The sequence below is a fragment of the Podarcis bocagei genome, assembly GCF_964188305.1.
Source record: "Podarcis bocagei genome assembly, chromosome: 16".
NCBI classification, from domain to species: Eukaryota; Metazoa; Chordata; class Lepidosauria; order Squamata; family Lacertidae; genus Podarcis; species Podarcis bocagei.
The window spans coordinates 44,104,998-44,131,998 of record NC_138142.1 but is presented as its reverse complement, the minus strand read 5'-3'; the positions used below and the strand labels follow the sequence as shown (position 1 = coordinate 44,131,998).

The window sequence follows — 27,001 nt, the reverse complement described above, 5'->3', positions numbered from 1 at the left end:
AAAGGACTCTAAAAGGGCTCTTGTGTCCCCCAGAGGGGAATAAGGGCAGATTTTCATTTATTACAATATCCCTCCTGCTTCTTCCAAGGAGATCAAGGTACCTGAAACACTTCGCTGCTGCCGCTCTTATCTGCACAGCAACCCTGCAAGGAAGCTCCGGCGCAGGGTGAGTGACTGGTCTCCCCCAAGCCCTAGTCAAGCGCTCTAACCACTACACCAGGTGCAAAAGAAACACACTTAAGCCATAAAGAATTCAGAGCCAAGGGATTTATTCCGAGTACCAGAACCGGACGTAGCTCATGGCCCTTCTGCGTTCCCAGCCTCCCCAGATTTTCCTCCTCCTCCTCTTCCCCCCACAGTTCAGATGCATAAACTTAGCCTTTTGTTGCTTTGCTCTGGGAAAACCACCAGGAGTCAGAAATCCTTGCGAGGCACCCAGAGGTCCGCTAGCGCTGAAACGTGGTGGTTTTGAGGCCATCGCAACTGCCTGCTGTTTCGACTTGACAGCTCAGGGAAGATACCTAGCTTCATAAATTTGTGGAAAATCCATACTTTAACCGACTGTCCTCATTCCAACACCATTTTAACCCTTAAAGAAAGGTGAATTTATTCCCCAAGCGTGAGAGCACAGACACGGCCCCCACCCAGGGGGTGACCAAGGGGCAACAATAGACATTTGCAGAGGCAGTTGAGCAAGTCCGGTGTTCTGGAAGCCCATCTCCAGACCAGTCCTGAGGGCCAGGAGATGTCGAGAGTTTGACGGGGACTTAAGAGGTGTTGGGAAAGGGGTCTGATAAAGTGACCTCATGTTGAACTGGTGTAACCCTTGCGTACCCCTCCCCACTTGTGACATGCCAGTGATGTAGTGATGATGCATCAGTGATGCCTCTCAAAGTGTATTCTGGGGGGAAGAGGGAAGGTTTAACAGAGGAGGTCTCCCCATGCTCAGGGTTCTTACTCCTGGGGGGACCTGTTGCGCAACAATAAAGATCAAGGTCTACTGACCACTGTTTTGCTCCAAATTACTCGGCTGGAACTTCCTTCTTTTACTAAGCGCATAGACCCACGGGGGACTTGCACCCCGATGAGCTAGGCTCTTGAGTAGTCTCTCACCCCAGATTATTTTCCATAACACTGCCATGATGTCATTGTGGAGCAGATAAAATGAGATACTTCTCAAAGGAACAGGCAACTGCGAGGCTTAGTGGGGGAACCCCCAGGAAGACTCACCCCACAGACAGAAGAACAAGCACCTTTGGCTAAAATGGTATTTTGCAGGCGACACGAGTGCTGTCCGCCTGATCCAACCTTTTCCAGAGAAATCCAGAGAACCCCCTGGGCAAAGGGGCACTGCAGCAGGCTTTCACCTGCAGATTTGGGGAGACACACCCCGCCAACAAGGAAGCGGGTAGGTGGGGCCCAGAGGGCGGAGCTCTTCTTCTTCCAAAACCTTTAATAATTACAAAAATAGACGACGGGGACTGTCGTAAAATAACGCTCCCTTCTGCCTCTTCTCTTTCTCTTTCTCTCTCTGCTCATCCCTCTCGCGTCGGGGAGAAATCAGTCTCGCAGTTGCCTCTGGGATGAGAGGGACGTGGCTCAGCTGTTTCATGGAATTGGAGAGTTGGAAGGGATCCCCGGAGGGTCAGGACTTGCGGCACAAGGATCCCCGACAGGTGGCCCTCCAACCTCTGCTGAGAAGCCCCCAGGGAGGGAGAACCCGCCACCTTCTGAGTTTCAGCAACCGCGAAACCAGTGGGGGAGGTTCAAAATCACCACTGGGGGTCAGATATTGCAGGCCGGAGTCCTTAGTGGTCCCCTAAACTGATTCATTTGGCACAAGTAAGATCCTCCCTCCGCCACCCTGAGATTCTCCACCCCGATACTTTTTCAAGGGACAAAAACAGAGGAAGACGACTGACGGCAGCCTCGCGGGCTCCCTGTTCCGTCTCGCAGAGTTGTGCATTCTGTCGTTCTTTTTCCTGAGCTTCTTTGCAGATCCACAACATGCACCCCACCTACACACAGAGCTTGGGTTCCTGCCGACGTGATGAGAGCAAAATGTTTTTTGGGGGGCTCTGGCAGTGACTGGCTGCTTTGGGAAATGTCTTGAGGATGATATTTGAGCTAACAGCCGCCGTCCAAGAGGTTTCTGGGTCTTCTTCAGAGGGCTTCCTTTTCTGCAACGAAGAACGCAACAGGGACCCTTCTGTCCACTCTCTGGCCTCCAACCGGCTGCAAAGAGCCCCCCAAGGTGATCATTGTACCGTCTTGACATAAACATGCAGCTCATTGGGAAAAGGAAGGGTGGAAGGAAGGAAGAACAGTCACAGGCAGAGAGAAAACAAGAGAAGGCAGGGTCTGCGTTGATGGCAGGAGGCAGGCGAGGCTTCTTCAGGAAAGACCCCCATCAAATGGCAGGAAGGTCACCCCCCTTTCTCCCTCTCCTCCCCCCTAACTCAAGCACAGCACCAATTTCTGCTGGAGAAAACGGAGGGGTCAAGAAAGAACGTTTGGGTCATTGGCAGGATGGGGAAATGTCCTTCCCCAGAGGTCCTGGAGCACTTCTTGCTGAGGAAGAGTTTGGGGCGGCAGAGAAGGACCCAATCCAGAGTCAAAGAGGAGGAGCAGAGGCTTCCTTCGCGGAGCCTGCAGAGAAACTGGATCACCAGGCACAACAACGTCAAGGAAAAGAGGGCAGCCGGAAGATCGGAGACAGAGGAAGCTCCTGCAAAAGGGAAGAGACGGGGAGTGGATGTGGGTCAACAGGCACAAACCCCACTGAATCCATATTTTACCCCCGGAGGCCGTGGCAAATTAATTGCAGAAACTGGGGCAAAAAGAGCTTGCTGAAAAAGCGGGAGTCGATTTATGGCCTGTGGACAATAACTCGTTTGCCGTGACCCGGTTTTCAAAATGAAGGGGATCCCGGGAAACCGTTCCCAGTGAGGGTGACTTGGGTGCAAGAGAGGGCAGGGAGCTCCTTCCCTCTTCCAGTCCGCAAGCGGCCTTAAAGGTCGTCTTGGGACAAATGAACCTGAAAGGAAAACGGCGAGGTGAAGCCACTGGATTATGGGGCATCGGGGCATATCTGTTTAGCTGGGAACAGTCCAGTTTGAGCCCCACAACTGAAGAAAAACACTTCATGCATCTGATTCAGCAGACTGTGGGCCATGAAAACCTCTGAGGCCACAATTTATATTTGTAAAGGATTTCAGGGGCTGCAAGACTCATGTTTCGTTTTGGTTTTTTTTTTTTGTTTTTTTGTTGCAGCAAAATTAGTCACCTTGCAAGGAACTCCTCACTGGTAGGAGATCCAGCGCAATCGCATCTGACGCACATCCAACTTGCACCATTTCAAGCTGGGCTGGTTGAAACTGCGCTCCTTAAATCCAAGCGAGGTGGATTTAGTGTTAGTATTTTAACCTCTTTTTCTTTGGTTGTTTTAAACTATTGTAATTTTTTCTTGATTTTTTCCCTTTATCTTTTTGTAAACCACCTTGAGGGGTTTGTTTTTTTATTTTCTTTTTACAATCAAACAGTGTACAGTTTTTACGAAATAATTAAATAGCAGCAGCATCCATGGGTTGGGTTTAATTTGGGGGAAGTTACTTGCCTGTGAATACTGTTCCTTGTCTGATTTGCCTCCTGCCTGGGGTAGATCAGGTGGGGCAGATGGTTGCAAGATAAACAAATGAATGCAGCAAAATAAAGGTAAAGGTAAAGGGACCCCTGACTATTAGGTCCAGTCGCGGACGACTCTGGGGTTGTGGCGCTCATCTCGCTTTATTGGCCGAGGGAGCCGGCGTACAGCTTCCAGGTCATGTGGCCAGCAGAACTAAGCCGCTTCTGGCGAACCAGAGCAGCACACGGAAACGCCGTTTACCTTCCCGCCGGAGTGGTACCTATTTATCTACTTGCATTTTGACGTGCTTTCGAACTGCTAGGTTGGCAGGAGCAGGGACTGAGCAACGGGAGCTCACCCCGTCACGGAGATTCGAACCTCCGACCTTCTGATCGGCAAGTCCTAGGCTCTGTGGTTTAACCCACAGCGCCACCCACTTCCCTACATGCAGCAAAATACCTGATGGCTATTCAGCAACCAAATTTGCAAAGGAGGGTTGGCAGGAGCAGGTCTGGCCCCCCTTTAAACAGAGAGCTGAGGGTCCTCCCTGACTGCTGAGGTTCGGCCGGACCCAAAGGAGGACAGGGAGACATGGAACGCAAACACACACACACAGCACCCCACCTGGCAAAGGTGCATCACCTCCTTCCTCTCTGCCGGCTTTCACCTCTTCCGGAGCCTCTTCATGAAGCAGCAGGTGACAGTGACGAGGACGGTGACGCCCATGAAAAGGGCACTGGATACACCGGCCAGGAGAGGGATGAACAAGGTGTCGATGGCTGGGGAGAGGAGAGGAAGAAACGGAAGAGGGTCAAGAGGGCAATGGGCCAGGTTTAAAAGCACCTTTCCCAAAAAACCAGAGTCCTTTTCGTTGGGATAATTCAGAGGGAAATTTCCAGCTGTCAAAAAATGTGGGAATGTTCAGGGATGCAGGAGAGGATCTATTGTTTGATTATAGCCTTTCCAACTTGTGTTAACAAGTTCACAATTTAGCAGAGCAACATTCCCCCTTTTTAAACTCACAGTGGACGCATTTGCTGAGGCTGACTAAAGCCTCTAGAATAACCGTTCTGGTATTTTCCCCTTATTCTCTCATAAAAGATAAGACACGACACAGTCTTCTATAAAAATATAAAAAGGTTTACTCACACATCATTCTGTTCACAATAGGATCCCAGAAGGCAGACTTAGCTTTAAAAAGTTACATACACCTGGAAACTATCTCCTAAGGAGACAGTCCCTTTGTCCTCTCTTGGCTGGAGGCCAAGAGAGCATCTTTGGCTAAGCAGATATTGCTTCTTCAACGCATGTAGTCAAAGAGAGAGGTGGCTGCCCTGCCCTGTGCTTTTGTCATTACCTGCAAAATTCCTCTTTGAACCTGTTGCACAATAAACTTTGGTCTACAGCTATTTGCTCCGGTTGGTGGCTGGACTCCTTCGTTTAGTCCCGTGTGCTCTGCCTGACCAGCTGGGAGACTGAGCAGCCTCGCACCTAGATTTTTCCGTAACACCCCTAAGTCCATGATTGGCCAGAGATGAATGGATGGAGGCAGTGAAAGCAAGGCAAATCTTTATTTTTCTGTTGCAACAGAGACACCGAACCCTTTTAAGGGTTTGTGTTTTGGCATAGAGAAGGAGGACATCTCTACAAACCGCCACCCATAAGGCAGGGTGAATGTGGCTCAGGCAGGCCAAGGTGTGATATTCCTGAGGATTTGGCAAATTTTACGTAGTTCCAGACCCAGTTTACACAAGACATTAGTATTTGATAAGACCATCAGAAATCTCTCAACCTGGGCAAACAATGGCAATGAATCCCAAGGAGGTTCATAGATATAGGAGAGGAACTTCCCCTGATTGCTATCTGCCTCCCTGTTCTCAGGCAAGGGGGACTGAGGAGGCAAAGGAAATATTGAGTGTCTTTAGGAGAGCCAAGATGGCTTTGGGATTGCTCTCCTGTACTATTGTAGACATGTGAGTTATATCCTTACGTATGTGTGTTTACCTCACACAATTATCAACATTTATTCTATATTTAAGACCTTAGAATCAGTTAAATCTTAGAATAGCTTTGGAAGTGGATATAGGCTGCAGGGTTAGAAGTAGAAGATAGTGTATTTTAAAACAGTATTATTTGTAAGTGATAAAATGTGAACATTTTTATGGAAGAAGTAAGTGTGATAAAAAACGGTTAAAAATTATGATATATGAAACTGCTAAAGAAGAGGTAAAATAAAAATCAGATAACCTAACAATGTTTAGAAAAAATAAGGATAAGACAAGAATTTGTTTGTATTGTTTGTTTTTCTGTTTGTATTGTTTATTTGTGTTATAAAATGAATTTAAAAAAATTGGGGGGGAGGGAGACCTCAGAATTACTATAACAGGCGACTGACAGCCATCCCCTCCTCCACATATTTGTCCAACTGGATTTTTAAGGCACCAAGGTTGGCCATCACTGGCTCCTGTGGCAAGGAGTTCCACAGTTTAACTCTGCGCTCTGCAAAGAAAGCTTTTCTTTTCATCTGTGAAAAAGGACACCGTCTGCCCCAAATCTCCCAATGGGAGGATTCTGCCCGACCCCCCCCCCCCGGAAAAAGAAGGGGTTACTCACCCAACGTGTACGGATAGACAGTGACCATGTTGGACTTGGCGGACCCAGCCTTGTACCAGCTGAGGTCCGGGTAGCGCACCCAGGCGGTGACGGCGCAGTGGTACTTGCCCTCGTCCGACGGCTGCACCCCGTGGAGGCGCAGGCGGTGGCTGGTGGGGCCGGCTTTGTCCACGCTGACGGCGCCCCCCGAGGGCCGGCTGGCCAAGTCGGCCACCCCCTCGCGGCTGACGGAGGCCAGCAGGACCCCGTGAGAGGTGGGTCCCTCGTCGGGCAGCTCCACCCACCAGCTGAGGGCCAGGGCGATGTCCTGCGTGGCTTCCACCGAGACGTTGCAGCGCACCTCGGCCGTGTCCCCGCGGTAGATGGTGGCAGACGGCAGCCACGCCGTGGCCTCAAGCCCCACCGCTGCAGGGGGGCAGAGAAGAGGACGGATTCAGCAGCGCCAAACCCTGGAGACGTATCTCGGAGACACTCTTCTGCCTAGCGGCTTCGATTATCATTTTTCTTAGCGTAAGGAGAGCCAACCCATTGAGTCCCAGCACCCTCTGCCAATGATGGCCAAGAGAACCTAGGAACTGAGGTCGTTCTGCCTGGACACTGAGGTCCAGCGCCGAGGGTCTTCTGGCAGTTCCCTCCCTGCGAGAAGCCAAGTTACAGGGAACCAGGCAGAGGGCCTTCTCGGTGGTGGCACCCGCCCTGCGGAACGCCCTCCCACCAGATGTCAAGGAGAAAAACAACTACCAAACTTTTAGAAGACATCTGAAGGCAGCCTTGTTTGGGGAAGCTTTTAATGTTTAATAGGTTATTGTATTTTAGTGTTTTGTTGGAAGCCACCCAGAGTGGCAGGGTAAAAGGTAAAGGGACCCCTGACCATTAGGTCCAGTTGTGGCCAACTCTGGGGTTGCGGCGCTCATCTCGCTTTACTGGCCAAGGGAGCCGGCGTACAGCTTCCGGGTCACGTGGCCAGCAGGACTAAGCCGCTTCTGGAGAACCAGAGCAGCGCACGGAAACGCCGTTTACCTTCCCGACGGAGCGGTACCTATTGATCTACTTGCACTTGCTTTTGAACTGCTAGGTTGGCAGGAGCAGGGACTGAACAATGGCAGCTCACCCCGTCACAGGGATTCGAACCGCCGACTTTCTGATCGGCAAGTCCTGGGCTCTGTGGTTTAACCCACAGCGCCACCCGTGTAAATAATAAATTATTATTATTATTATTATTATTATTATTATTATTATTATTATTATTGGGACCGAAGAGGAGCCTGGCCGCTGGCTCAGGCCAAAGGGGGCCCATCCTGGGTCTTCTCCTCACAGGGCCCATCCAGACGTCCCATTTGGGAAATCCGCAAGCAGGATCCATGCGCAAGGGCATCTCCGGCGTCCCATGGCTTCCAGCAACGGCCATTCAGAAGCCCTGCTGCCTCCATCGTGGCCAGGAGCCCCAGATATCCCTCTCATCTATGAACTTGTCCAATCCTCATTTATTTGCATAAAGAAATGTTTTTATAGCGGCGTATTATAAAATTGTATCACGGAGGTTTACAATATGAAAACCCCAAACCGTCCAAATGATAGAATATCTACAGGTGGCTATGATGACAGGGAGAATTAGAGGGTATCCAAAACAGAAAGTACAGAAAGAATGGAAAATCTTTAAAGAGTATTTGGGAAAGTATCACAATAACAAATATCTCCTGGCATAAATAGAATGATCCTTGTAAAAGAGCAAATATAATGCAAATATAATGTCTGATATCTGACAAAAACAAAGAAAGAAATACAATAACTTGGAACCATGTGTGAAAAAATTGTAGAAATAATAATACAATGAGTCTAATCAGAAGCCAAATATGTTTGTTTTGCTTTGTTTCCTTCTTTCTCTTTTCTTCTTTCCCTTCCCTTCACACCCCTCCCTTCTTCTTCTTTTTCTCTCTTCCCTTTTGTGTTTCCTTTCTTGGTCTTTCTCTTTTTGATATGTTAAGAAAAAGATCAAGAGATAAAAGTGTATTATGAAAACCTCAGCAAGTTAAAAGTGATGTTGCGTAATTTCTTTCTTAGTATTTATAAAATGTTAACATTGGTTAGTTGTAATGATTTGATGTAGCAACTACTGTGGTTTTTTCCTTTGTTATTGTTGAATTCTAAATAAAGTTTTATTCTGTTAAAAAAAAAATGAAAACCCCAAACCGGACAGTAAAGTCATGGGAAGTTTAAAGCAAGTCAAAAGCAAAAAGAAATTAGAAGCAGGATCCAGGGGCCTTTGTGGAGGGATGTCTCCCAAACCGCCTGCCTGGCGGGAGAGGAAGGTTTCCAGCAGGCATTTAAAAATTGGCACAGAAGGCGCCTGCCTGGTTCTGTTTGCCCTTTTGATTTTACATTAACTAATAATACATATTCAAAAACTATTGTTCGACTCAACTGCACAGGGGATTTTATTTTTATTTTTACGGTTTATTTCCTCTTCCTCCTTTTTCTCCTCAAACAACCTGGGCAGGCAGGTGAGGCTGAGAGGGAGCGACTGGACTAAGGTCACACACAGTGAGCTACTTCAACTCTGCTCAGATGCTTGGAAAGCCAATGTGAATTTTAACCGGCCGATTTTAACTTTCCCCATGTTTTAAACTATTGCAATTTTTCCTTGATTGCAATGCTTTGTCTTATTTAAGCCGCTTTGAGGTTTGTTTTTACAATAAAGCAGTGTGTGTGTTTTATGAAATAAATATACAGTCATACCTTGGGTTACAGACGCTTCAGGTTGCATGTTTTCGGTTTACGGACGCACCGAAACCCGTAAGTGCCGGAATGGGTTACTTCTGGGTTTCGGCAGTTGCACGTGCGCAGAAGTGCTAAATCGTGCTTTGCACATGCGCAGAAGTGCCAAATCGTGACCTGTGCATGCGCAGACGCAGCACTGCGGGTTGTGAATGCTGTGGGTTGCGAACGTGCCTCCTGTATGGATCATGTTCGCAACTGGAGCGTCCACTGAATAAATAGAGGAGGAGGAGGAGGAGGAGGAGGAGGAGGAGGAGGAGGAGGAGGAGGAGAAGGAGAAGGAGAAGGAGAAGGAGGAGGAGGAGGAGGAGAAGAAGAAGAAGAAGAAGAAGAAGAAGAAGAAGAAGAAGAAGAAGAAGGAGGAGGAGGAGGAGGAGGAGGAGGAGGAGGAGGAGGAGGAGGAGGAGGAGGAGGAGGAGGAGGAGAATCTAAACAGGACAGGAGAGTGGAATCAGCTTTAACGGCTCCATGGCTGCCAAGTGTCCTTGTGCCAGCAAAAGAGAGGGGCAAATTTGGGGACCCAAAGCCAGCTCGGTGACCCCATACGCACCTTCCGATTTCATGTCCACCGTCAGAGCCTCGGACCGGACACTGGCCACTTCGCGTAGCTTGTTGCCAGGGGAGCGCACAAAGGCCCACACCACGCAGCGGTAGGAGCCCACATCGCTGGGCTGCGCTGACTCAATCCGCAGCTGGTAGGAGCCCAGAGGAGAGGCCAGTTTCTGCAGGGAGACGTGCCGCCGGCCGACGTCGCGGTTGGCATAGCTGTCACCCAGGACGAGAGCCCCGCCCGGGTCCAAGCGGGCCACCAGGCGCCCTTCTCCCTCACTGCCCTGGCTCACCTCCCAGCCAAGGGAGTAGGCGATGTGGGGCAAAGGGGCGGCCTGGAGGCCAGAGGCATTGCAGAGGAGTTCCAGGGCTTCTCCAGAGCCGACGCGGACTTTGGCGGGGCTGGCGGAGGCGGCCAAGTGGCTGGCTGAAAGCAGAGCAAGAGAAAGGCAGGGGCGAGAAGGTCAGAGCAGCCCGTGCAAAAAGGATCAAAGGGTCCCAGCAGATCACGATTTTGTCAGGAGTCAACCATGTGATGCAGCAGCAAAAAAGGCTAATGCAATTAATTCTAGGCCCAGGGAAGTCATAGTTCTGCTCTCTTCTGCCTTGGCCAGACCCCACCTGGAATACTGTGTCCAGTTCTGGACACCACAATTTAAGAAGGATGTCGACAAGCTGGAAGGTGTGGAGAGGAGGGCAAGCAGGCCTTATGAGGAGTGGTTGAGGAAGCTGGATATGCTTAGTCTGGAGAAGAGGAGACTGAGAAAAGGTATGAGAGCCATCTTCAAATACAGTGGTACCTTGGTTCTCAAATTTAATCTGTTCCAAAACCAAAGCATTCTAAAACCAAGGAATGCTTTCCCATAGAAAGTAATGCAAAATGGATTAATCCGTTCCAGACTTTTAAAAACAACCCCCCAAACAGCAATTTAACATGAATTTTTCTATCTAAAAAGACCATTGATCCATAAAATGAAAGCAATAAACAATGTACTGCAGTCACAAAATCAATCAATAGCTGAACTGTGGGATGCAACCTGAAAAGACGTAACCTGAGCTGAACGTAACAAGAGGTATGACTGTATTCTCCTGCTCCGCAGGCGGACACAAACCAATGGATCCAAATGGCAAGAAATGGGTTTCTGACAACTTTAGGAAGAGCCATTTGGCAGTGGAGCAAAAGGTGGTGAACTCTCCATCGTCGGAGGTTTTTCCAACAGGTGGGATGGCCACCTGTCAGGGATTCTGTAGCAGTGATTGCAGGGGGTGGACTAGAGGACCCTTGGGGTCCCTTTGAATTCGTACGATTCAACGAATGCAGGAATTGCAGCGAAGGAATCCCTGGCAGGTGGCCACCGAACCTCTGTTCCCAAACCACCAGCGAAGGCGAATCCGCCACCTTCCGAGGGAGCCCGTTCCACTGCCAAACGGATCTTCACCCTCAGACTCTCCCACCTCCAAGAGCCACAGTGGATCCCACTGCTCTGTGGATCCCTCCTCCCGAGGAAAACTCACCTGGTTTTAAACGCAGGGTAAGGAGTCTCTATGGGAGTAAGGTAAAGGGTAAAGGGACCCCTGACCATTAGGTCCAGTCATGCCCAACTCTGGGGTTGCGGCGCTCATCTCGCTTTACTGGCCGAGGGAGCCGGGGTACAGCTTCCGGGTCATGTGGCCAGCAGGACTAAGCCGCTTCTGGCGAACCAGAGCAGCGCACGGAAATGCCATTTACCTTCCCGCCAGAGTGGTACCTATTTATCTACTTGCACTTTGACGTGCTTTCGAACTGCTAGGTTGGCAGGAGCAGAGACCGAGCAACGGGAGCTCAGCCCGTCACGGGGATTCGAACCGCCGACCTTCCGATCGGCAAGGCCTAGGCTCTGTAGTTTAACCCACAGCTCCACCCGCATCCCATTCTATGGCAGTATATTGTATTTAAAAATGGAGTAGAGTACCAGAGTTTTTAGGGGGCTAACCAGGCTGGGATAGCTGGGATAGCAGGCTTGCTGGTTTTTGAATTTTTCAATTTCGTTGTTCTGTATGGGACAATGACACTAAAGATTATTGTATTGTATCGTATCATATATCATACCTACGGTGCGGACGGTGACTTGAGCCAGCACCACCCGCTTCTCTGCAATCTGCTGCCAGCTCCCATCAGGATCCTGGATCCACTCCCCAGCGACACAGTGGTAGATCCCGGCGTCTTCGGGCCTCAGCCAACCCAGGACCATCTGGTACTGCCGGTCTCCCGTCTTGGCCAGCGACAGCTCTTGCGCCCGGTGGCGCTCGGTGAATCTCTCGCCAGCCTCCACGGCGAAGTCTCGGCGCACGGCGATCACCTCCTGCAGAGGCTGGATGTCCCTGGAGGCGTCGGGGGCGGACAGGCCGAAGGAGACGGAGAGGTGGACGTGCTGCGGGGTCTGGCTGGTCACGGCGCACGTCAGCTGGAGGTCCTGGCTTTCCCAAAGCGTCAGCTGGAGCGGAGAGGCTGGCACAGCCCCCCGGCTGCGCAAAGGGGGCTTCGGGGCGGAAGGAGCAGCCGGCAACACGGAGAGCTTGTCGGGGATGACTGTGGGGCAGGAGGGAAAGCGGATCAGGGCCCCCCTCAGTCGCATCAGGAAAGGGGAAATTACAGCTCCGCGAAAAATCGGCATCTTAGGGAAAACCGCACCCGAAACACATACAGTATTTTTCGCTCTATAGGACGCACTTTTTCCCCTCCAGAAATGAAGGGGAAATGTGTGTGTGTCCTATGGAGCGTATGCAGGCTCCTTGGCTTCAGCGATAGCAACGCAAAGCCTCCGAAGCGCAGAGGGAGAGCTCCCCCCGCGCTCCGGAGGCTTCGCGTTGCTTTCACTGAAGCCGTCTGAAGCCCCCGGAGTGCAGTGGGAACTCCTGCTGCGCTCTGGGAGCTTCAGGCAGCTATCCGCAAGCCTTCGGAGCGCAGCAGGAGTTCCCGCCTGCGCTCCGAAGGCTTGCAGATAGCCGCCTGAAGCCTGGAGAGCGAGAGGAGTCAGTGCACACCAATCCCTCTGGCTCTCCAGGCTTCGCTTTGCTGGAGAGGCGCTGCACTGTTTTCCCTCTCTGCGCAGCGCCCCTTCAGCGAAGCAGGAGGAGAAATGGAAGGGGCTCCGTTTCTCCTGGTGCTTCACTGAAGGGGTGCTGAGGAGAGAGGGGGAGAATTCCACCCCCTCGTTCTTCCCCTCCCATAGTCCAGTGCGTCCTATAGAGAGAAAAATACTGTACGTTTGTTAAGGGGGGATCTGCACTAAGGTTCTGGTGAATTTTCAAGGGGGGGGGTTAATGGTATTTTGAGGCACTCCTTCTCCAAATTGAGGCATGCATAGACAGGGGTACCTCGGTTTTTTAGTGTCTCAGAACTTGAACATTTCGGTTTTCGAACGCCAAAAACCCGGAAGTCATTGCTTCCATTTTCAAACGCGCCTTGGAAGTCAAACGGCTTCCGCTGTGTGTTTTTCAGTTTTTACAACTGGACTCACAGCCAGCCCTTTGCACCTCGGTTTTCGAACATTTTGGGAAGTCAAATGTTTTCTTGGAACGGATTACGTTCGAGAACCGAGGTACTACTGTATAACACACACGCCGGTTAGAGAGTTGCACCGCACTGCAAAACTGAGAAAAGTGCAGATTCCAAAAAGTGTGTTTCGGTTTGCATGTTGGTTCGAGAAAAGAGAATGAGGACGTTTCTCATGAAAAACCGTGTGGCCTTTCTTTCAACTCTGAGCCCACCTGGCTTCTGTGAGTTGTGCTCACTGCCAGTTGTACTGAAATTAATCAGCAAGGTGAACGTAAGTTCATTCATTTCAATGGGTCTACACTTGAGTAGAATGTATTGCATTTCTACCCCCACCTTTTTCTCTAGGGCACTCAAGGGGGCCCACAGGGTTCTCCCCCTCCCCATTGAATCCCCACAACAATCCTGTGAGGTTGGACTGAGAGAAGCCTTGAGGTCCCACCCAGAGCGTTTCATGGCTGAGTGCAAATTTGAACCCTGGTCTTTCCAACGTCATAGTCCAGCGCTCTAACCACTACACCGCACTGCCTGTTTTGTTTTATTTTATTTTCCACCCTTCACTCAAAGGTCCCAGGGAGGGCTATGAAAACGTAAAGCAGTTTAAAAACCTACTTTTAAAAAACAAAAAAAAAAAGACACTTCCATTTTAAAGTAAAGGTAAAGGGACCCCTGACCATCATCTCGCTTTACTGGCCGAGGGAGCCGGTGTACAGCTTCCGGGTCATGTGGCCAGCATGACTAAGCCGCTTCTGGTGAACCAGAGCAGCGCACGGAAACACCGTTTACCTTCCCGCCAGAGCGGTACCTATTTATCTACTTGCACTTTGAGGTGCTTTCGAACTGCTAGCTTGGCAGGAGCAGGGACTGAGCAACAGGAGCTCACCCCGTCACAGGGATTCGAACTGCCGACCTTCTGATCGGCAAGTCCTAGGCTCTGTGGTTTAGACCACAGCGCCACCCGCACCCACACTTCCATTTTACAGACAAACAAAATACATTTTAAATTCAATTTCTCTCCTGTCCTCCCTCCCAAAGAATCCAGGGGCGCTAAGTACGCCATCAAAGCATCTTGAAACCAGTTTCAGTGCAGAAGCAGACTGGGAAAGATATCCAGAAGGACATGAGAAGAGTCTGGTGGATCAGGCCCAAGGGAGACTATCGTGCCCACAGTGGCCAACCAGGCGCCCATTACAGGGAACTCACAAGCAGAATCTGAACACAAGAGAAACACTCTCTTCTCTTGCAGGTCATTCTGGCTAGTAGCCCTTAATAGCCCCCTTCTCTTTTATTAATTTATCCAAACTTTGGGCTTCTTTGAAGCCATCTAGGCTGCTGGCCAGCACTCCCTCCAGTGGCAGGGAGTTCCACAGTCTAACTGCACTGGCTCTTGGTGCAGGGACAGAGAAGAGAGGTGGATACAATTTCCTTTAATAAAAATACTATTTTTTAAAAAAAGAAACCCAATGTCCGCAATGAGCAGAGGCAGGAGTTCCCAGCCCCGGAAAGATTTCTTTTCTGGATTTAGCTGCCAGGAGGATGTGGGGGCTTCAGATGGGGAGCCAGATGGGGCCCCCTCCTCCTCTCACGCCCCCCCCACGGCCCGCCCCGCAGGGCTGCCCACTCGGCAGAGCTTGGCCTGCAGACAAGTCCAGGATCAGAAGCCATCTGCTCGCCCCAGCCGCTAAACGGATTAGCGGAGCAACGGACACAGCAGCGACCTCGGGGGAAATCACCATTGCTAATGCAATAAACCTCCACGTCAGATGACCGCGGAAGGTGCCTGCATCCCACAGTCGGTCCCAGAGGCAGCAAGGTGCAGTGGTTAGAGTGTCGGATGAGGACCAAGGTTCAAATCGTCCCACTTGGCCGTGAAGCTCCTCAGGGCCGGTCACAGCCTCTCTCGGGCTTGCCTAACTCACAGAGTCGGTTTTGAGGGGATTCAATGAGGACCAGGACAGGGAGAGAACAGGGTTCGAATCCACCCACGGCTGCCCCGAAGCTCACAGGATTTGACCTTCAATTAACATAGCATTGCCTATTTAAATAGGCACTTTCCTGCGCCTAAGGAAGTCAGGGTGCTGGATCAGGCCATCTCGGCCAGCCCTCTGTTCCCACAGTGGCCAAATACCCCACAGGACCTAGGAATCCAGATAGACTGCCTGTGGAGCTGGAGGTTCCATTAGGTCACTGGAAGAGCCTAATGGATCAGGCCAGTGGCCAGCCGGAAGCCCAAAAGCAAGCCCCAAACCAGAGCACAACTCTCCCCGCTTGCAAGTCCCTACACTTCCTGCCTCCGTAGAGGGACAGCGGAGTCATGGGAACGTCAGGAGAGTCTTGACCATCGGAGCCAGAATGCCGCGTTTGCGGAGCCTCCAGCCCAGTGGCAGTCTATCTACATTCCTAAATTCTTGGGCGAATTTGAGGAGGAAAACTCTGGTGCTAAACCTCTCCTGCCTTGCAGCCATACAAAGGCAAAAGGCTTCGGGTGCAAATCCTGAGAAAAGAATCCGAATCTGCTGCCTTCTTTGGGAGAAGAAAAGGCAAAGGAGTAGGCCTTACACAAATCCCTATGGCGGCTGGATGGCGTTTTGTACGCCTCCCTCTGGCAACGCCTGCAGCCACGCTTGTGCCAAATGTCTCGCTCCGCTTTCCTTTGGACCAGCGAAGCCGAGGAGGGGGGTGCCTTGTCATCGGGGCAGCCCAGGACCTCCAGACCCGCCAACCAGGCTTGCACCCCAGAGGGGTCACTTCAGTGCTGCCAATGCAGCAAAAGCAACATAGGAGGCAGCAGGTCCTGAAAGATCTTCACTGGCTCCCAGTACGTTTCCAAGCACAATTCAAAGTGTTGGTGCTGACCTTTAAAGCTCTAAATGGCCTCAGCCCAGTATACCTGAAGGAGCGTCTCCACCCCCATCGTTCTGCCCAGACACTGAGATCCAGCGCCGAGGGTCTTCTGGCGGTTCCCTCATTGCGAGAAGTGAGATTACAGGGAACCAGGCAGAGGGCCTTCTTGGTGGTGGCACCCGCCCTGTGGAGTGCCCTTCCATCAGATGAGAAGGAAATAAGCAGCTATCCTATTTTTAAAAGACATCTGAAGGCAGCCCTGTTCAGGGAAGCTTTTAATGTTTAATGCTGTATTGTGTTTTTAATATTTGATTGGGAGCTGCCCAGAGTGGCTGGGGAAACCCAGCCAGATGGGCGGGGTATTTATTATTATTATTATTATTATTATTATTATTATTATTATTATTATTATTATTATTATACCAGTCTATGCAGCCACAGCAGGCGCTGTGATTCTCCAGCGATTTGACTTCACTCCATTGTCTCTTGAGACAAAAGGGGAATTTGACCCCTGGGAGAACAGGGGGCTGGGCTAGGATCCAGAATGACTCTCCTTACGTTTTCAACTTTCTCCCCCCCCCCCTTTCGGTTCTGCCCCCCATACCCCTCCGTCGCCCCCCTACCTCTCAGCTCCACCTTGCTGCTGTAGGTCCCGTGGTACTTGGAGTCGGTGGTGGGGGTGTAGCACTCGTAGACCCCCGCGTCCTCTGGGCGCACCCCCTTGATCCGCAGCGCCACGGCGTCCCCCCGCAGCCGCTGGATGGAGACATTGCCCGCCTGCACCCGGGGCGCAAAGACGGCGTAAGGGAACTTGGGGTCCTTGGTGCTGACCACCCCGATGGAGATGTCGGGGGCCGACGGGCGGTAGAGGAACCACTCAAAGTGCTGCAGGGTGGGGCCCTCGTACTCCGAGACGTTGCAGGGGATGGAGACGGACGTCCCTTCCACGCGGTACAAGGGCCCCGGAGGGAGGTGGACTTCCCGGGCGCCGGCGCTCAGGGCTGCGGGGAGAGAAGAGGAGAAGGCATTGCAGAACTGCGGGGAGGAGAGGGTCCCCTAGGGGTCATCCAGACCAACCCCCTGACATGCAAGAATCACAGCTCACAAATCGCTGACGTGTGGCCACCCAAGCGCTGCTGAAAAACCTCAAATGGGTCATGGAATTGCAGAATTGGAAGGTAACCCCAGGGCTCATCCAGACCAACCCTGCAGTTGTGGTTAGAACAGGGTCCTAATTCCTCACTCACTTGGGAGAGGAAACACTTGGGTGACTGACCTCAACCTAATTATGATAAGCTAATTATGATCTCTCTCTCTCTCTCTCTCATTTAATTAGATTTTTCAAACTCAAATAAAAAAAATTAAGGTCATATAAATAAATTATATATATATATATATATATATATATATATATATATATATATATATATATATTTGCTTTCGTAGATTTTCACGGGTACAGGAATGCAGGTTTTGGTGTCTTCGGGTATCTTCCCGTGTAAGAGTTGGGGTGTCTAGGCGACGTTTCGACGAGGTCTCACTCGTCATCTTCAGGCTGGTAGGTTTTGGTGTCTTCGGGTATCTTCCCGTGTAAGAGTTGGGGTGTCTAGGCGACGTTTCGACGAGGTCTCACTCGTCATCTTCAGGCTGGTGCTTTCGGCTTCTAGTTACTAGAACAGAGCTCTGTTCTAGTAACTAGAAGCCGAAAGCACCAGCCTGAAGATGACGAGTGAGACCTCGTCGAAACGTCGCCTAGACACCCCAACTCTTACACGGGAAGACACCCGAAGACACCAAAACCTGCATTCCTGTACCCGTGAAAATCTACGAAAGCAAATATATATATATATATACACACACACACACACATATATAATAAATGTACCAACCAAACGTGAGCATTAACATGTAACCTGCCAGACAGGAGGTAAACAAAGCACTCAGATTTCTGCTGTAGCCCGCCCTTTCTGTGATGTAAGTATGATGTATCTGGGGGTGGTCTTGGACGGGCAATTTAAAATGTCTCTATAAGGGCTTGCACACCTTTGTTCTGGGTCCTCCTCCTTCTCCTGTGTGTGAAGGGGGCACCCTGTTGCAACAGATTCATAAAGATCAGGCTTACAAGCTGCTTTGCTTCTCAATATTCTCTGCTTGGTCTCTGTCATTTTCTCCGACCGATGGAGAACCTGCAAAGGACTCTATAAGGGCTCTTGTGTCCCCCATAAGGGAATAAGGGCAGATTTTCGTTTATTACAAAATGTTTTTTGCAGTGACCTTCAAATCAAAGCATTACATAGTTTCGTGCGTTGACTTTCCCACCCCCGTATCCATGGTGTTTTTGCTCAGACTTTTTCCACTGCATTATCTCTTTATCCATTACCAAAAGTTCCTCTGTTAGCAATTACTTTGTCATTTTTCATTCGCTGCTTTTATCCTAAATGCTGCCTGCAATTTCATTTGACTGCAACGCTTTTGCAAAATAGTTCACGTTCTTCTCTATAAAGTTCATCCTTTGGATCTCTTAATTTCGCCGTCAGCTTTGCCCTTTTCTGCCAAGTCCCTTATTCGGAAGCCATTCCTCCTCAGTTAAGTTACATTCCCTAAGCCCAGCCTACCTCGCAGGTATGTCGTGAGGACGAAGGGTGAGGGTCAAATCCTGAGCTGCTTGGCAGGATGCAAATCAAGCCAAGCCAAGAGGGGAAAAGAAGCAAGGAGAGACCTTTGGTCGGGTGTGAAAACCGAATTATGGGGCTGGGTTTCAGGCAGAGTTCAGCTGTAATCTTCATTGTTTTAATGATTAAACGCAGAGCTGGAAAAAGCCGTTAATTCAGCAACAGGGCTATGAAAGGTCATGTCAGCTAATTCTACCAGAGTGGTAGAAACAGCTGGGAGTTGACATTGGGGTGGGAGGAATTATTATTATTATTATTATTATTATTATTATTATTATTATTATGGTTTTGTATATATTTTTATTATTTTTTACATATCTTTCCTAACAATCACATAACATAATTTCTTATCTTATACAGTGTTTTGGACTTCAATCAACCACATCTGAAGATTTTTCAGTCTTTATCACTTAATCTACATTTCTTAATTTCCTTATTACTTTTAATTGTCCTTAACTAACAATTCTCTTCATAATCTTCTCTGCAATATTTTGCATAGTCCTCCTCACAAAACTTCTTGCAATCCGAATTATTATTCTTTTGAGTGAGGTCCTACAAGAAATAACTCAGGGTAACAAAGTACCGCCTCCCATCTACACAACAGATGCTTCTTGTTGTTTTGATTGCTGGTTGTTGATGAATTTATTCAAAAATCATAGAACTGTCGCATTGGAAGGGACCCCCAGGGCTCATCTAGTCTGACCCTCTGCAACGCAGGACTCACGGCTAAAGCATCCCTGACGGGGACCTCTGCTTAAAAACCTCCAGGCAAGGAGAGTCCGTCACCTTCCGAGGAAGACAGTTCCACTGTCAAACAGCTCTTGCCGTCAGATAGATCTGCATGAAATGTTTAGTTGAAATCATTTTGTTTGTTTATGCCCCACCTTTTTTCTCTGGCAGGGACTCAAGGCTGCTAACAGATAAAATAAGAACAGCTTAAAAAAACACAAGAAGAATAAGAAGAAACATTCATTAAAAACAAGAAACATGAATAGAATTAAAGGTTAAAAGGTAAAGGACCCCTGGACAGTCAAGTCCAGTCAAAGGCAACTTTGGGGTTGTGGCACTCATCTCGCTTTCAGGTTGAGGGAGCCAGCGTTTGAAGGTGACTCGGAAACTACAACTAATCCAGAATGTGGCAGCCAGACTGGTGACTGGGGGCGGCCGCTGAGACCACATAACACTGGTCCTGAAAGACCTACATTGGCTCCCAGGACGTTTCCGAGCTCAATTCAAGTGTTGGTGCTGACCTTGAAAGCCCTAAACAGCCTCAGTCCAGTAGACCTGAAGGAGCGTCTCCACCTCCATCGTTCTGCCCAGACACTGAGGTCCAGATCCGATGGCCTTCTGGCGGTTCCCTCCCTGTGAGAAGCCAAGTTACAGAGAACCAGGCAGAGGGCCTTCTCGGTGGTGGCCCCCGCCCTGTGGAATGGCCTCCCTTCAGATGTCAAAGAGAAGAACAACTACCAAACTTTTAGAAGACATCTGTTTAGGGAAGCTTTTCATGTTTAATAGGTTATTGTATTTTAATATTCCATTGGAAGCTGCCCAGAGTGGCTGGGGAAACCCAGCCAGATGGGCGGGGTATAAATAATATATTATTATTATTGTTGTTGTTATTGTTATTGTCCACAGACAGCTTTCCAGGTCATATGGCCAGCAGGACTAAACCTCTTCTGGCGCAACGGAACACTGACAGAAACCAGAGCACACGGAAATGCCGTTTACCTTCCCGCTGCAGTGATACTTATTTATCTACTTGCACTTGACATGCTTTCGAACTGCTAGGTTGGCAGGAGCTGAGACAGAGCAACGTAAGGTCACCCCATCGCAGGGATTCAAATCACTGACCTTCTGATCAGCAAGCCCAAGAGGCTCAGTGGTTTAGACCTCAGAATTAAAGCTATCTACCTATGCTCTCTTAAAAACACATTAAAATCAGCTCTTTTCTGTTTGGATCTTGCCCTTCCTACCAAAGGACCCTTTCAAAGGTGTGGAAACCAGGCTAAAAATCCCCATCTCCCTCAACCAGACCCTTGGTCATGTTCAGTCTCCCTCCTCTGCACACGTCCCTGCTTGTCGATATCCTTCTTAAACTGGGGTGCCCAGAACTGGACTCAGGACCGCAGGTCGGGTCTGGCCAAGGCAGACTAGAGCAGTGCTATCATTTCCCTTGATCTGGCCTAGAATAGCCTTGGCCTTTTTGGCTGCTTCATCACACCACTGGCTCATGTTGAGCTCGGACTAGATGGCGCTTGGGGTCTCCCTTCCATCCCTACACTTCTGTGAATGTAAGCGGGGGGGGGCGTTGTAGTGAGTTAAGGCTGGGCATCAAAAAAGCCACCACCACCCCCGGGAAGATGCACTGGAAAGAGCATGGTTTTTTAAAATAATTTTTTTATTAAAAATTTAAACAAACATATTACAGTGGTACCTTGGGTTAAGTACTTAATTCGTTCCGGAGGCCTGTTCTTAACCTGAAACTGTTCTTAACCTGAAGCACCACTTTAGCTAATGGGGCCTCCTGCTACCACCGCGCTGCCAAAGCATGATTTCTGTTCTCATCCTGAAGCAAAGTTCTTAACCTGAAGCACTATTTCTGAGTTAGTGGAGTGTGTAACCTGAAGCATATGTAACCCGAGGTACCACTGTATCTTAAAACATATCATCCTTAATTCCCACCCCCATTTCTTCCCCCTCCCTCCCATAAAACGACCTACCCTGCCTTTCCTCAATCCCAATCTCTGGTTTCTCTATGAATGCTATTCTCTGCATGTAACAGATTTGTATAGATCCTTAATTTGTCTAGCTGTTTGTTATCAATAAAAGGTCCAATTCACTTTGTTGCATCTTTAAGCACCGTATTTTTTGCTCTATAAGATTCACTTTTTCCCTCCTAAAAAGTAAGGGGAAATGTGTGTGCGTCTTATGGAGCGAATGCAGGCTGCGCAGCTATCCCAGAAGCCAGAACAGTGAGAGGGGTTGCTGCTTTCACTGCGCAGCGATCCCTCTTGCTGTTCTGGCTTCTGATATTCAGAATTATTTTTTTCTTGTTTTCCTCCTCCAAAAACTAGGTGCATCTTGTGGTCTGGTGCGTCTTATAGAGCGAAAAATACGGTACTTTGTAAAAGGTTCCCATTCATCTTTAAAGTCACATTTATCCTTGTCCCGTAGTTTATGTGGGAAAGAGCATGTTAAAATATGACACCCCAATCTCACTCGGTGAATGTGGGGTTTTCAAGAGGACAGCAGTGTGTGGAATAATTTTCAAGAGCTGGAAAACAAAAGCAGTTCTCTGCAATTCAGCTCAGCTGGGAATCAGGTCCGATCTCCCCAAGCCGGGAGGAGAGAGAGACAAATACCACACGGCCCTTAATTCCATAACAGACTCATTAAGCCAAATGAGTCCTCTGGGGAACCCAGAGGCGGGGAAGGGCTGCCCCAGAGGGGGTGGGGCTGCTTCCCTCCCCCTGGCAACTGGGGCAAGAGGATTCTCTTCCCAGCAACAAACAAATCAGCCTGTTGATTACAGAAATCTCCAGGCTGTGGATTGGGAGGGTTGCAGGGATTTTTGTATAGGGGGGGGGTTGCCCCTCCAGCAGATCTCATGCACATGCAGCCCATTACCAAAACCAGCACTATCACTTTTGTGATTTGTCCCAACAAAACACTTCATGACAGTTTCTTCCTATCTATTCAAAGGACCTCTGCTACACAATACCAAATGTGATAATTCACTGATAAATGTATCTGTGTACTGACTCACTGGGAAAACTTCAGAAATTCAGGTAGACCTGTGAGCTCAGCTCCTCAGCAGCCCCTCTGCCTGAGGGATAATCCCTGGCATCCTGATACCTGAGTGACAGACAGGTAGCCGTTCCAGAAATAACAAACCCAGATGAAGACAAAAGGGTGTGATGAACTTGGCTGGGAAAGAGGGAAATGTAAAGATCTCTTTTGTTTCACTTGATGGGTGTTTGGTGGAGGGCAAGGGGAACCATGGGGCAGGGTCCAGGATGCTCAGATTACGGCCACCAGACCTCCCCTTTCATGATGTAACTGTGATGTAGTTTGGGGGGGCTCTAACATGGGGATTAGCAGCTAATAAAAGTTTGGGTTCTCTTTTGTTTGGGGCTTCCATCTTGCTTTGTCTTGTAGTGAATTGGAGTCCTGTCGTGACAGTTTCAATCAAGACCAAGTCTACTGGCTGCTGTTTTGCTCCAATTTTCCTGGTTGGTGTCCTTGCTTTTTTGTCCAAGGGAGCCCTCAGATTTCTCCGTTAACAGGAGCAAGAGCGGCTCCTGACGGTTCCTGCTCCTGGAGGCACAAGGCGATGGTCGCAGAACTCTGCACGTGATTATGGAGAGGCGGAAATGTTGTCTGGTGCACAAGCACAGCAAAGGAGACAAACAGCAGCAGCACGCCAAGGAGAACAACAAGGCTGACTTCTTCTCTGGAGAGGAGCTGCAAAGGCAGAGACCCACATCTGGGGCACCATGTGGGCAGCGGGCAAGATCTAGGTCAGCCCACCTCAGCCCCCTCCCCTCCCCTCCCAGGCACCGCAGACCCCAGCGTGACTCCAGACTGCAAAGCAGACAGGGCCTGAAAGGAAGAGGCCGTCCTCGGGTTTATTAAGAGGCAGCGTGGCCCAGCGGTCAGGGTATCAGGCCAGGATCTGGGAGAGACGAGGGTAGGGATCCCTGCTCTTGTGGAGTGTGACCTGCCTTTCTCAGCCTCACCCACCTTGCAGGGTTGTTGTGCAGATTAAATGAGGAGGCAGGGAGAGAACCATTGGCACCACTTGGGGTTCTTGGGGGACGGACAGAAATGCCATTTATAAATAAGAAGGTTGCAACTCCCCAGGGAATTCTGCTTGTGGAAATAAGGAAAGGAAACGTGAGCTGTTGCTAGAGGTATTTTTTTCCAAATCTATAAATCGAAAGCCTCTGCAGGGAATCCAGTGGCACCAATTTGCCTCAGCTTTGCATCTGCTGATTTGCATATATGTAGATAGATGCAAATAGGGGGAGCTGGCTCATGGGGCAGTGGGGCACTGCCCCCCAGGCCGCCTCGTGACTTGCATCTGATTCCAGGGCTGGCTCTGACTGACAGCTTCCTCCTCCTGCCAGTCCAAGCCGTCACACGACGTTTTAATGACAAATTTCTGCAACAGAATAACTGGACTCCTCTCTCCCCCTCCCCTAGTGATTCTTTCCTTCATCTCGTCCTGCTACCTCTCCCCCCCCCCAAATTGGAAGCACCTCAGGGCAAAGACCTCTCTTTTTGCTTGTTCTCCACTGTGGATAAAATTCACTGTACATAAAGAATTTTTGCAAGAGCCCCAGTTGGTGACAGGCAGAAAGTGCTCCATGAGGAATTACTCCTGTGAAGAGCTGTGCACATTAATGGCTCAGGATAAATAACTAAATAAGAATCAACACAGCAGCTGAGTTGTTGCAAGCCAGGAAATCTGGCAGCCCTGTCTCTCTTTCCTTCTCATAAGATACACTTTGGAACTCCCTGCCTATTGATATCAGGCAGACAGGTGCCTTCAACACACCCTTTTCGGCATCCGCTAAAAACATTCTTGCTTAGTCAAACCTGCCCAGAGAAATGCTGGTGCTAATTTTAATCTGTTTTAGAATTTTAATTTTTTGCACCTTTTAAAGTATAGTTTTAGGGAGAAAATCATTGATTTTTGTGAACTACTTTGAGGTTGCTGAGGTTTCACAACAAAGAGGTGTGTAAGTACTATGCAATAAATAAATAATATAGGCATGCAATACTTTTTTCAAGGTTGGTGTGAACAAGGATTTTTAAGGTGATGAGAAACAGCGTCAGGGTAGAGGCTAGAAATGGAGATTTGGGCCAGGGCGGGGGTTGGGGATTTCAGAGGCTCCCTCAACCATTCCTCATGAGGCATCATTCCCAGACACTTGATCATCTCGGTTCCCCTCCTCTGAACACATGCCAGCTTGTCTATATCCTTCTTCAGTTGTGGCGCCCAGAATTGGACAGTCTTCCAGGTGGGGCAGAATAAAGCAGGACTACGACTTCCTTTGAGCTGGACACTATATTTCTGTGGATGCAGCCTAGAATAGCGTTAGCCTTTTTTGCTGCTGCATCACACTGCTGGCTCAAGTCAAGCTTGTGGTCTCCCAAGACCCCCAGATCCTATTCACATGTACTGAGGTCTTCATTAGTTGCCCCCATCAGGATAAAGGTAAAAGGCAAAGGGACCCCTGACCATAAGGTCCAGTCGTGGCCAACTGTGGGGTTGCGGCGCTCATCTTGCTTTACTGGCCGAGGGAGCCGGAGCACAGCTTCCAGGTCATGTGGCCAGCATGACTAAGCCACTTCTGGCGAACCAGAGCAGCGCATGGAAATGCCATTTACCTTCCCGCCGGAGTGGTACCTATTTATCTGCTTGCACTTTGACGTGCTTTTGAACTGCTAGGTTGGCAGGAGCAACGGGAGCTCACCCCATCGTGGGGATTCGAACTGCCGACCTTCTGATCAGCAAGCCCTAGGCTCAGTGGTTTAACCCACAGCGCCACCCCATCAGGATAAGGGTCTCTAAATCTATTAAATCTATTAAACCCGCACCCTGGTTCCAATGCCACTCTATTCCCAGAATCCCACAGGAGGCAATGGTGGCTTTGAAAGAGGATTAGGAGACAAATTCACAGAGGAGGAGGAGAGGGCTATCGAGGACCACTAGCCACAATAATCAGCCTCCAAAGGCAGAGGCAGCAATTTTTCTGGATGACAGCCACTGGAAACGGCAGGAGGGAAGGGCGTTTTGGTGCTCCAATGCTACTCGCTGGCTTCCCACAGGACTGCAGGGGGGTGGTCTAGATGACTCTGGGGGTCCCTTCCACTCTACAATTCTACGAACTGTTCAGCTACTGTGAGAAGAGGATGCTGAGCTAGGGGGGGCACTGGCCTCACCCACCAGCCTCTTCTTGCATTCTTATTTTCCAGCTTGTCCATGTCCTTTTTAAATTGGGGCGCCCAGAACTGGTTGCTCTGGAAGCATTGCAAAAAAAACCCAAAACCCAGGAATCTTTGCGCGAAAAGCGGTTCATAAATTACAAGATAATTGTTATTAATTATAATATTTGCTGAGCGAGCTGTCAGAACCGGAGTCTTCCCCGCCCCCTCCTGCGCATTTTGCCAAGCAGAACCCCCCTTTCTCTTTCCATCTGTCCACCCCCCCTCCTCCAAATCCTCCCAGATGTCCCTCCAAAACTCCTAGATTAGGTTGGGGGTTTATCAGGCGGCTGGGGAGGGCGGACGTCAGTCAAGCAGGTCTGGGAGAGACATTTGCAAAATCCTGGCAGGGCAGCAATTCCCAAAACCCACGAGAAGGCTGATAGGAACCACATTCTCCTGAAAACCTTCCAAGCCAGTAAATGCTTCTAACCCCCCCCCCCCTTTCCGGTTCCATTCAACAAAAACCGAAACCTCGCAGCCTGGCTGAGTCAGGCCTGGATGGAAAGATATTTTTCTAGGAGCCTTGAAATGTGTCAAAGGGAAATAAATGGCATTTCTGCTGTTCAAGACAAGACGCTTTGTACTTGGCGGCGGCGGCGGGGGGGGGGGAGGAGAGAGATAAAGAGACAGAAAATGAAATCGGATGCAGCCACGCCACTAACAACGCCCCCGTGCCCCCCCCGACTTCTTTACCAGGATGCACGAGCAGAGAAATTGCACAAGATTTCGCCCCCAGCATAAAATGCAAAGGGGAGTCTCTGCGCTCCCCTCCCCGCAACGCCTGGCGAGATCAAAGTCTTCGAGGGCAGCGCGCATAAGGAAAGCAGGATTGCAAACCGCCCTCTTTTTGCAAGCATAAGGGGGGGGCAGTTGCGGGAGCCCCCACCCACCCAGTCCCTGCGCGCGCCGTTTCTGGCTGAGGATGCAACAATGAAGGCTTGGGCTGCCTTGCGAGGGCGGGAAGGGGGGCGCGCAATCGAGCCGCACCAGCCCCCCCCCCCCCACAGACCCCCCACCCTCCTCCTTCCGACCCACCAGGCCCAGCAAAAGCTCCCCCCCCCCCGCTCTAGAAAAGGAAGTCCAAGCGGCTCTGCGCACCCCCCCCCCGGACTCACCGGCCAGCAGGAGCAAAAGGAGGTCGGGCATCGCCTGCTTGCAAAGAGCATCCATCTCGGAGGGAGGGGGGAGGCTGGACCGGGGCGGATGATGCGGATGATGCTGAAGCCCCACCCGGGAGGAGGGGGCGCCTCTCGCGGCTGCTTCCCGGGCTCCGGAGAGGTGCGGGGGCTCCTGCAAAGCGCTCCCCGCCTGGCCACGCCTCGCCCCGTCGCCACGCCGCCTCGTGCCCGCCAGATGTGGGGAGGAGGAGGGAGGAGGATGCTCAGGGAAGGT

The 27,001-nt window shown here is 50.1% G+C and overlaps 2 protein-coding genes across 3 annotated transcripts in view; one reads left to right on the top strand and one right to left on the bottom strand.

Annotated features, from left to right (window-relative positions):
- The window catches only part of LOC308575124 (uncharacterized protein), a 467,635-nt gene that overhangs the window by 275,024 nt on the left and 165,610 nt on the right, over window positions 1-27,001 (top strand). The window lies entirely within an intron of this gene.
- On the bottom strand, window positions 253-27,001 carry IGSF8 (immunoglobulin superfamily member 8). 2 transcript variants are annotated; one of them, XR_014002698.1, is made up of 8 exons: window positions 26,725-27,001; window positions 16,565-16,942; window positions 11,652-12,131; window positions 9,564-9,989; window positions 6,239-6,643; window positions 4,250-4,404; window positions 2,604-2,728; window positions 253-2,571 (listed from the first exon to the last, which is right to left on the bottom strand). XR_014002698.1 is itself a non-coding variant. In XM_081173588.1 (7 exons), exons 1-6 carry the CDS (start codon window positions 26,777-26,779, stop codon window positions 4,289-4,291), a joined length of 1,860 nt encoding a protein of 619 aa, XP_081029714.1. In that variant the 5' UTR covers window positions 26,780-27,001; the 3' UTR covers window positions 253-2,728; window positions 4,250-4,288. The 2 variants fall into 2 exon arrangements, 1 of the variants encoding a protein (XP_081029714.1); XM_081173588.1 differs by having other exon boundaries at window positions 253-2,728.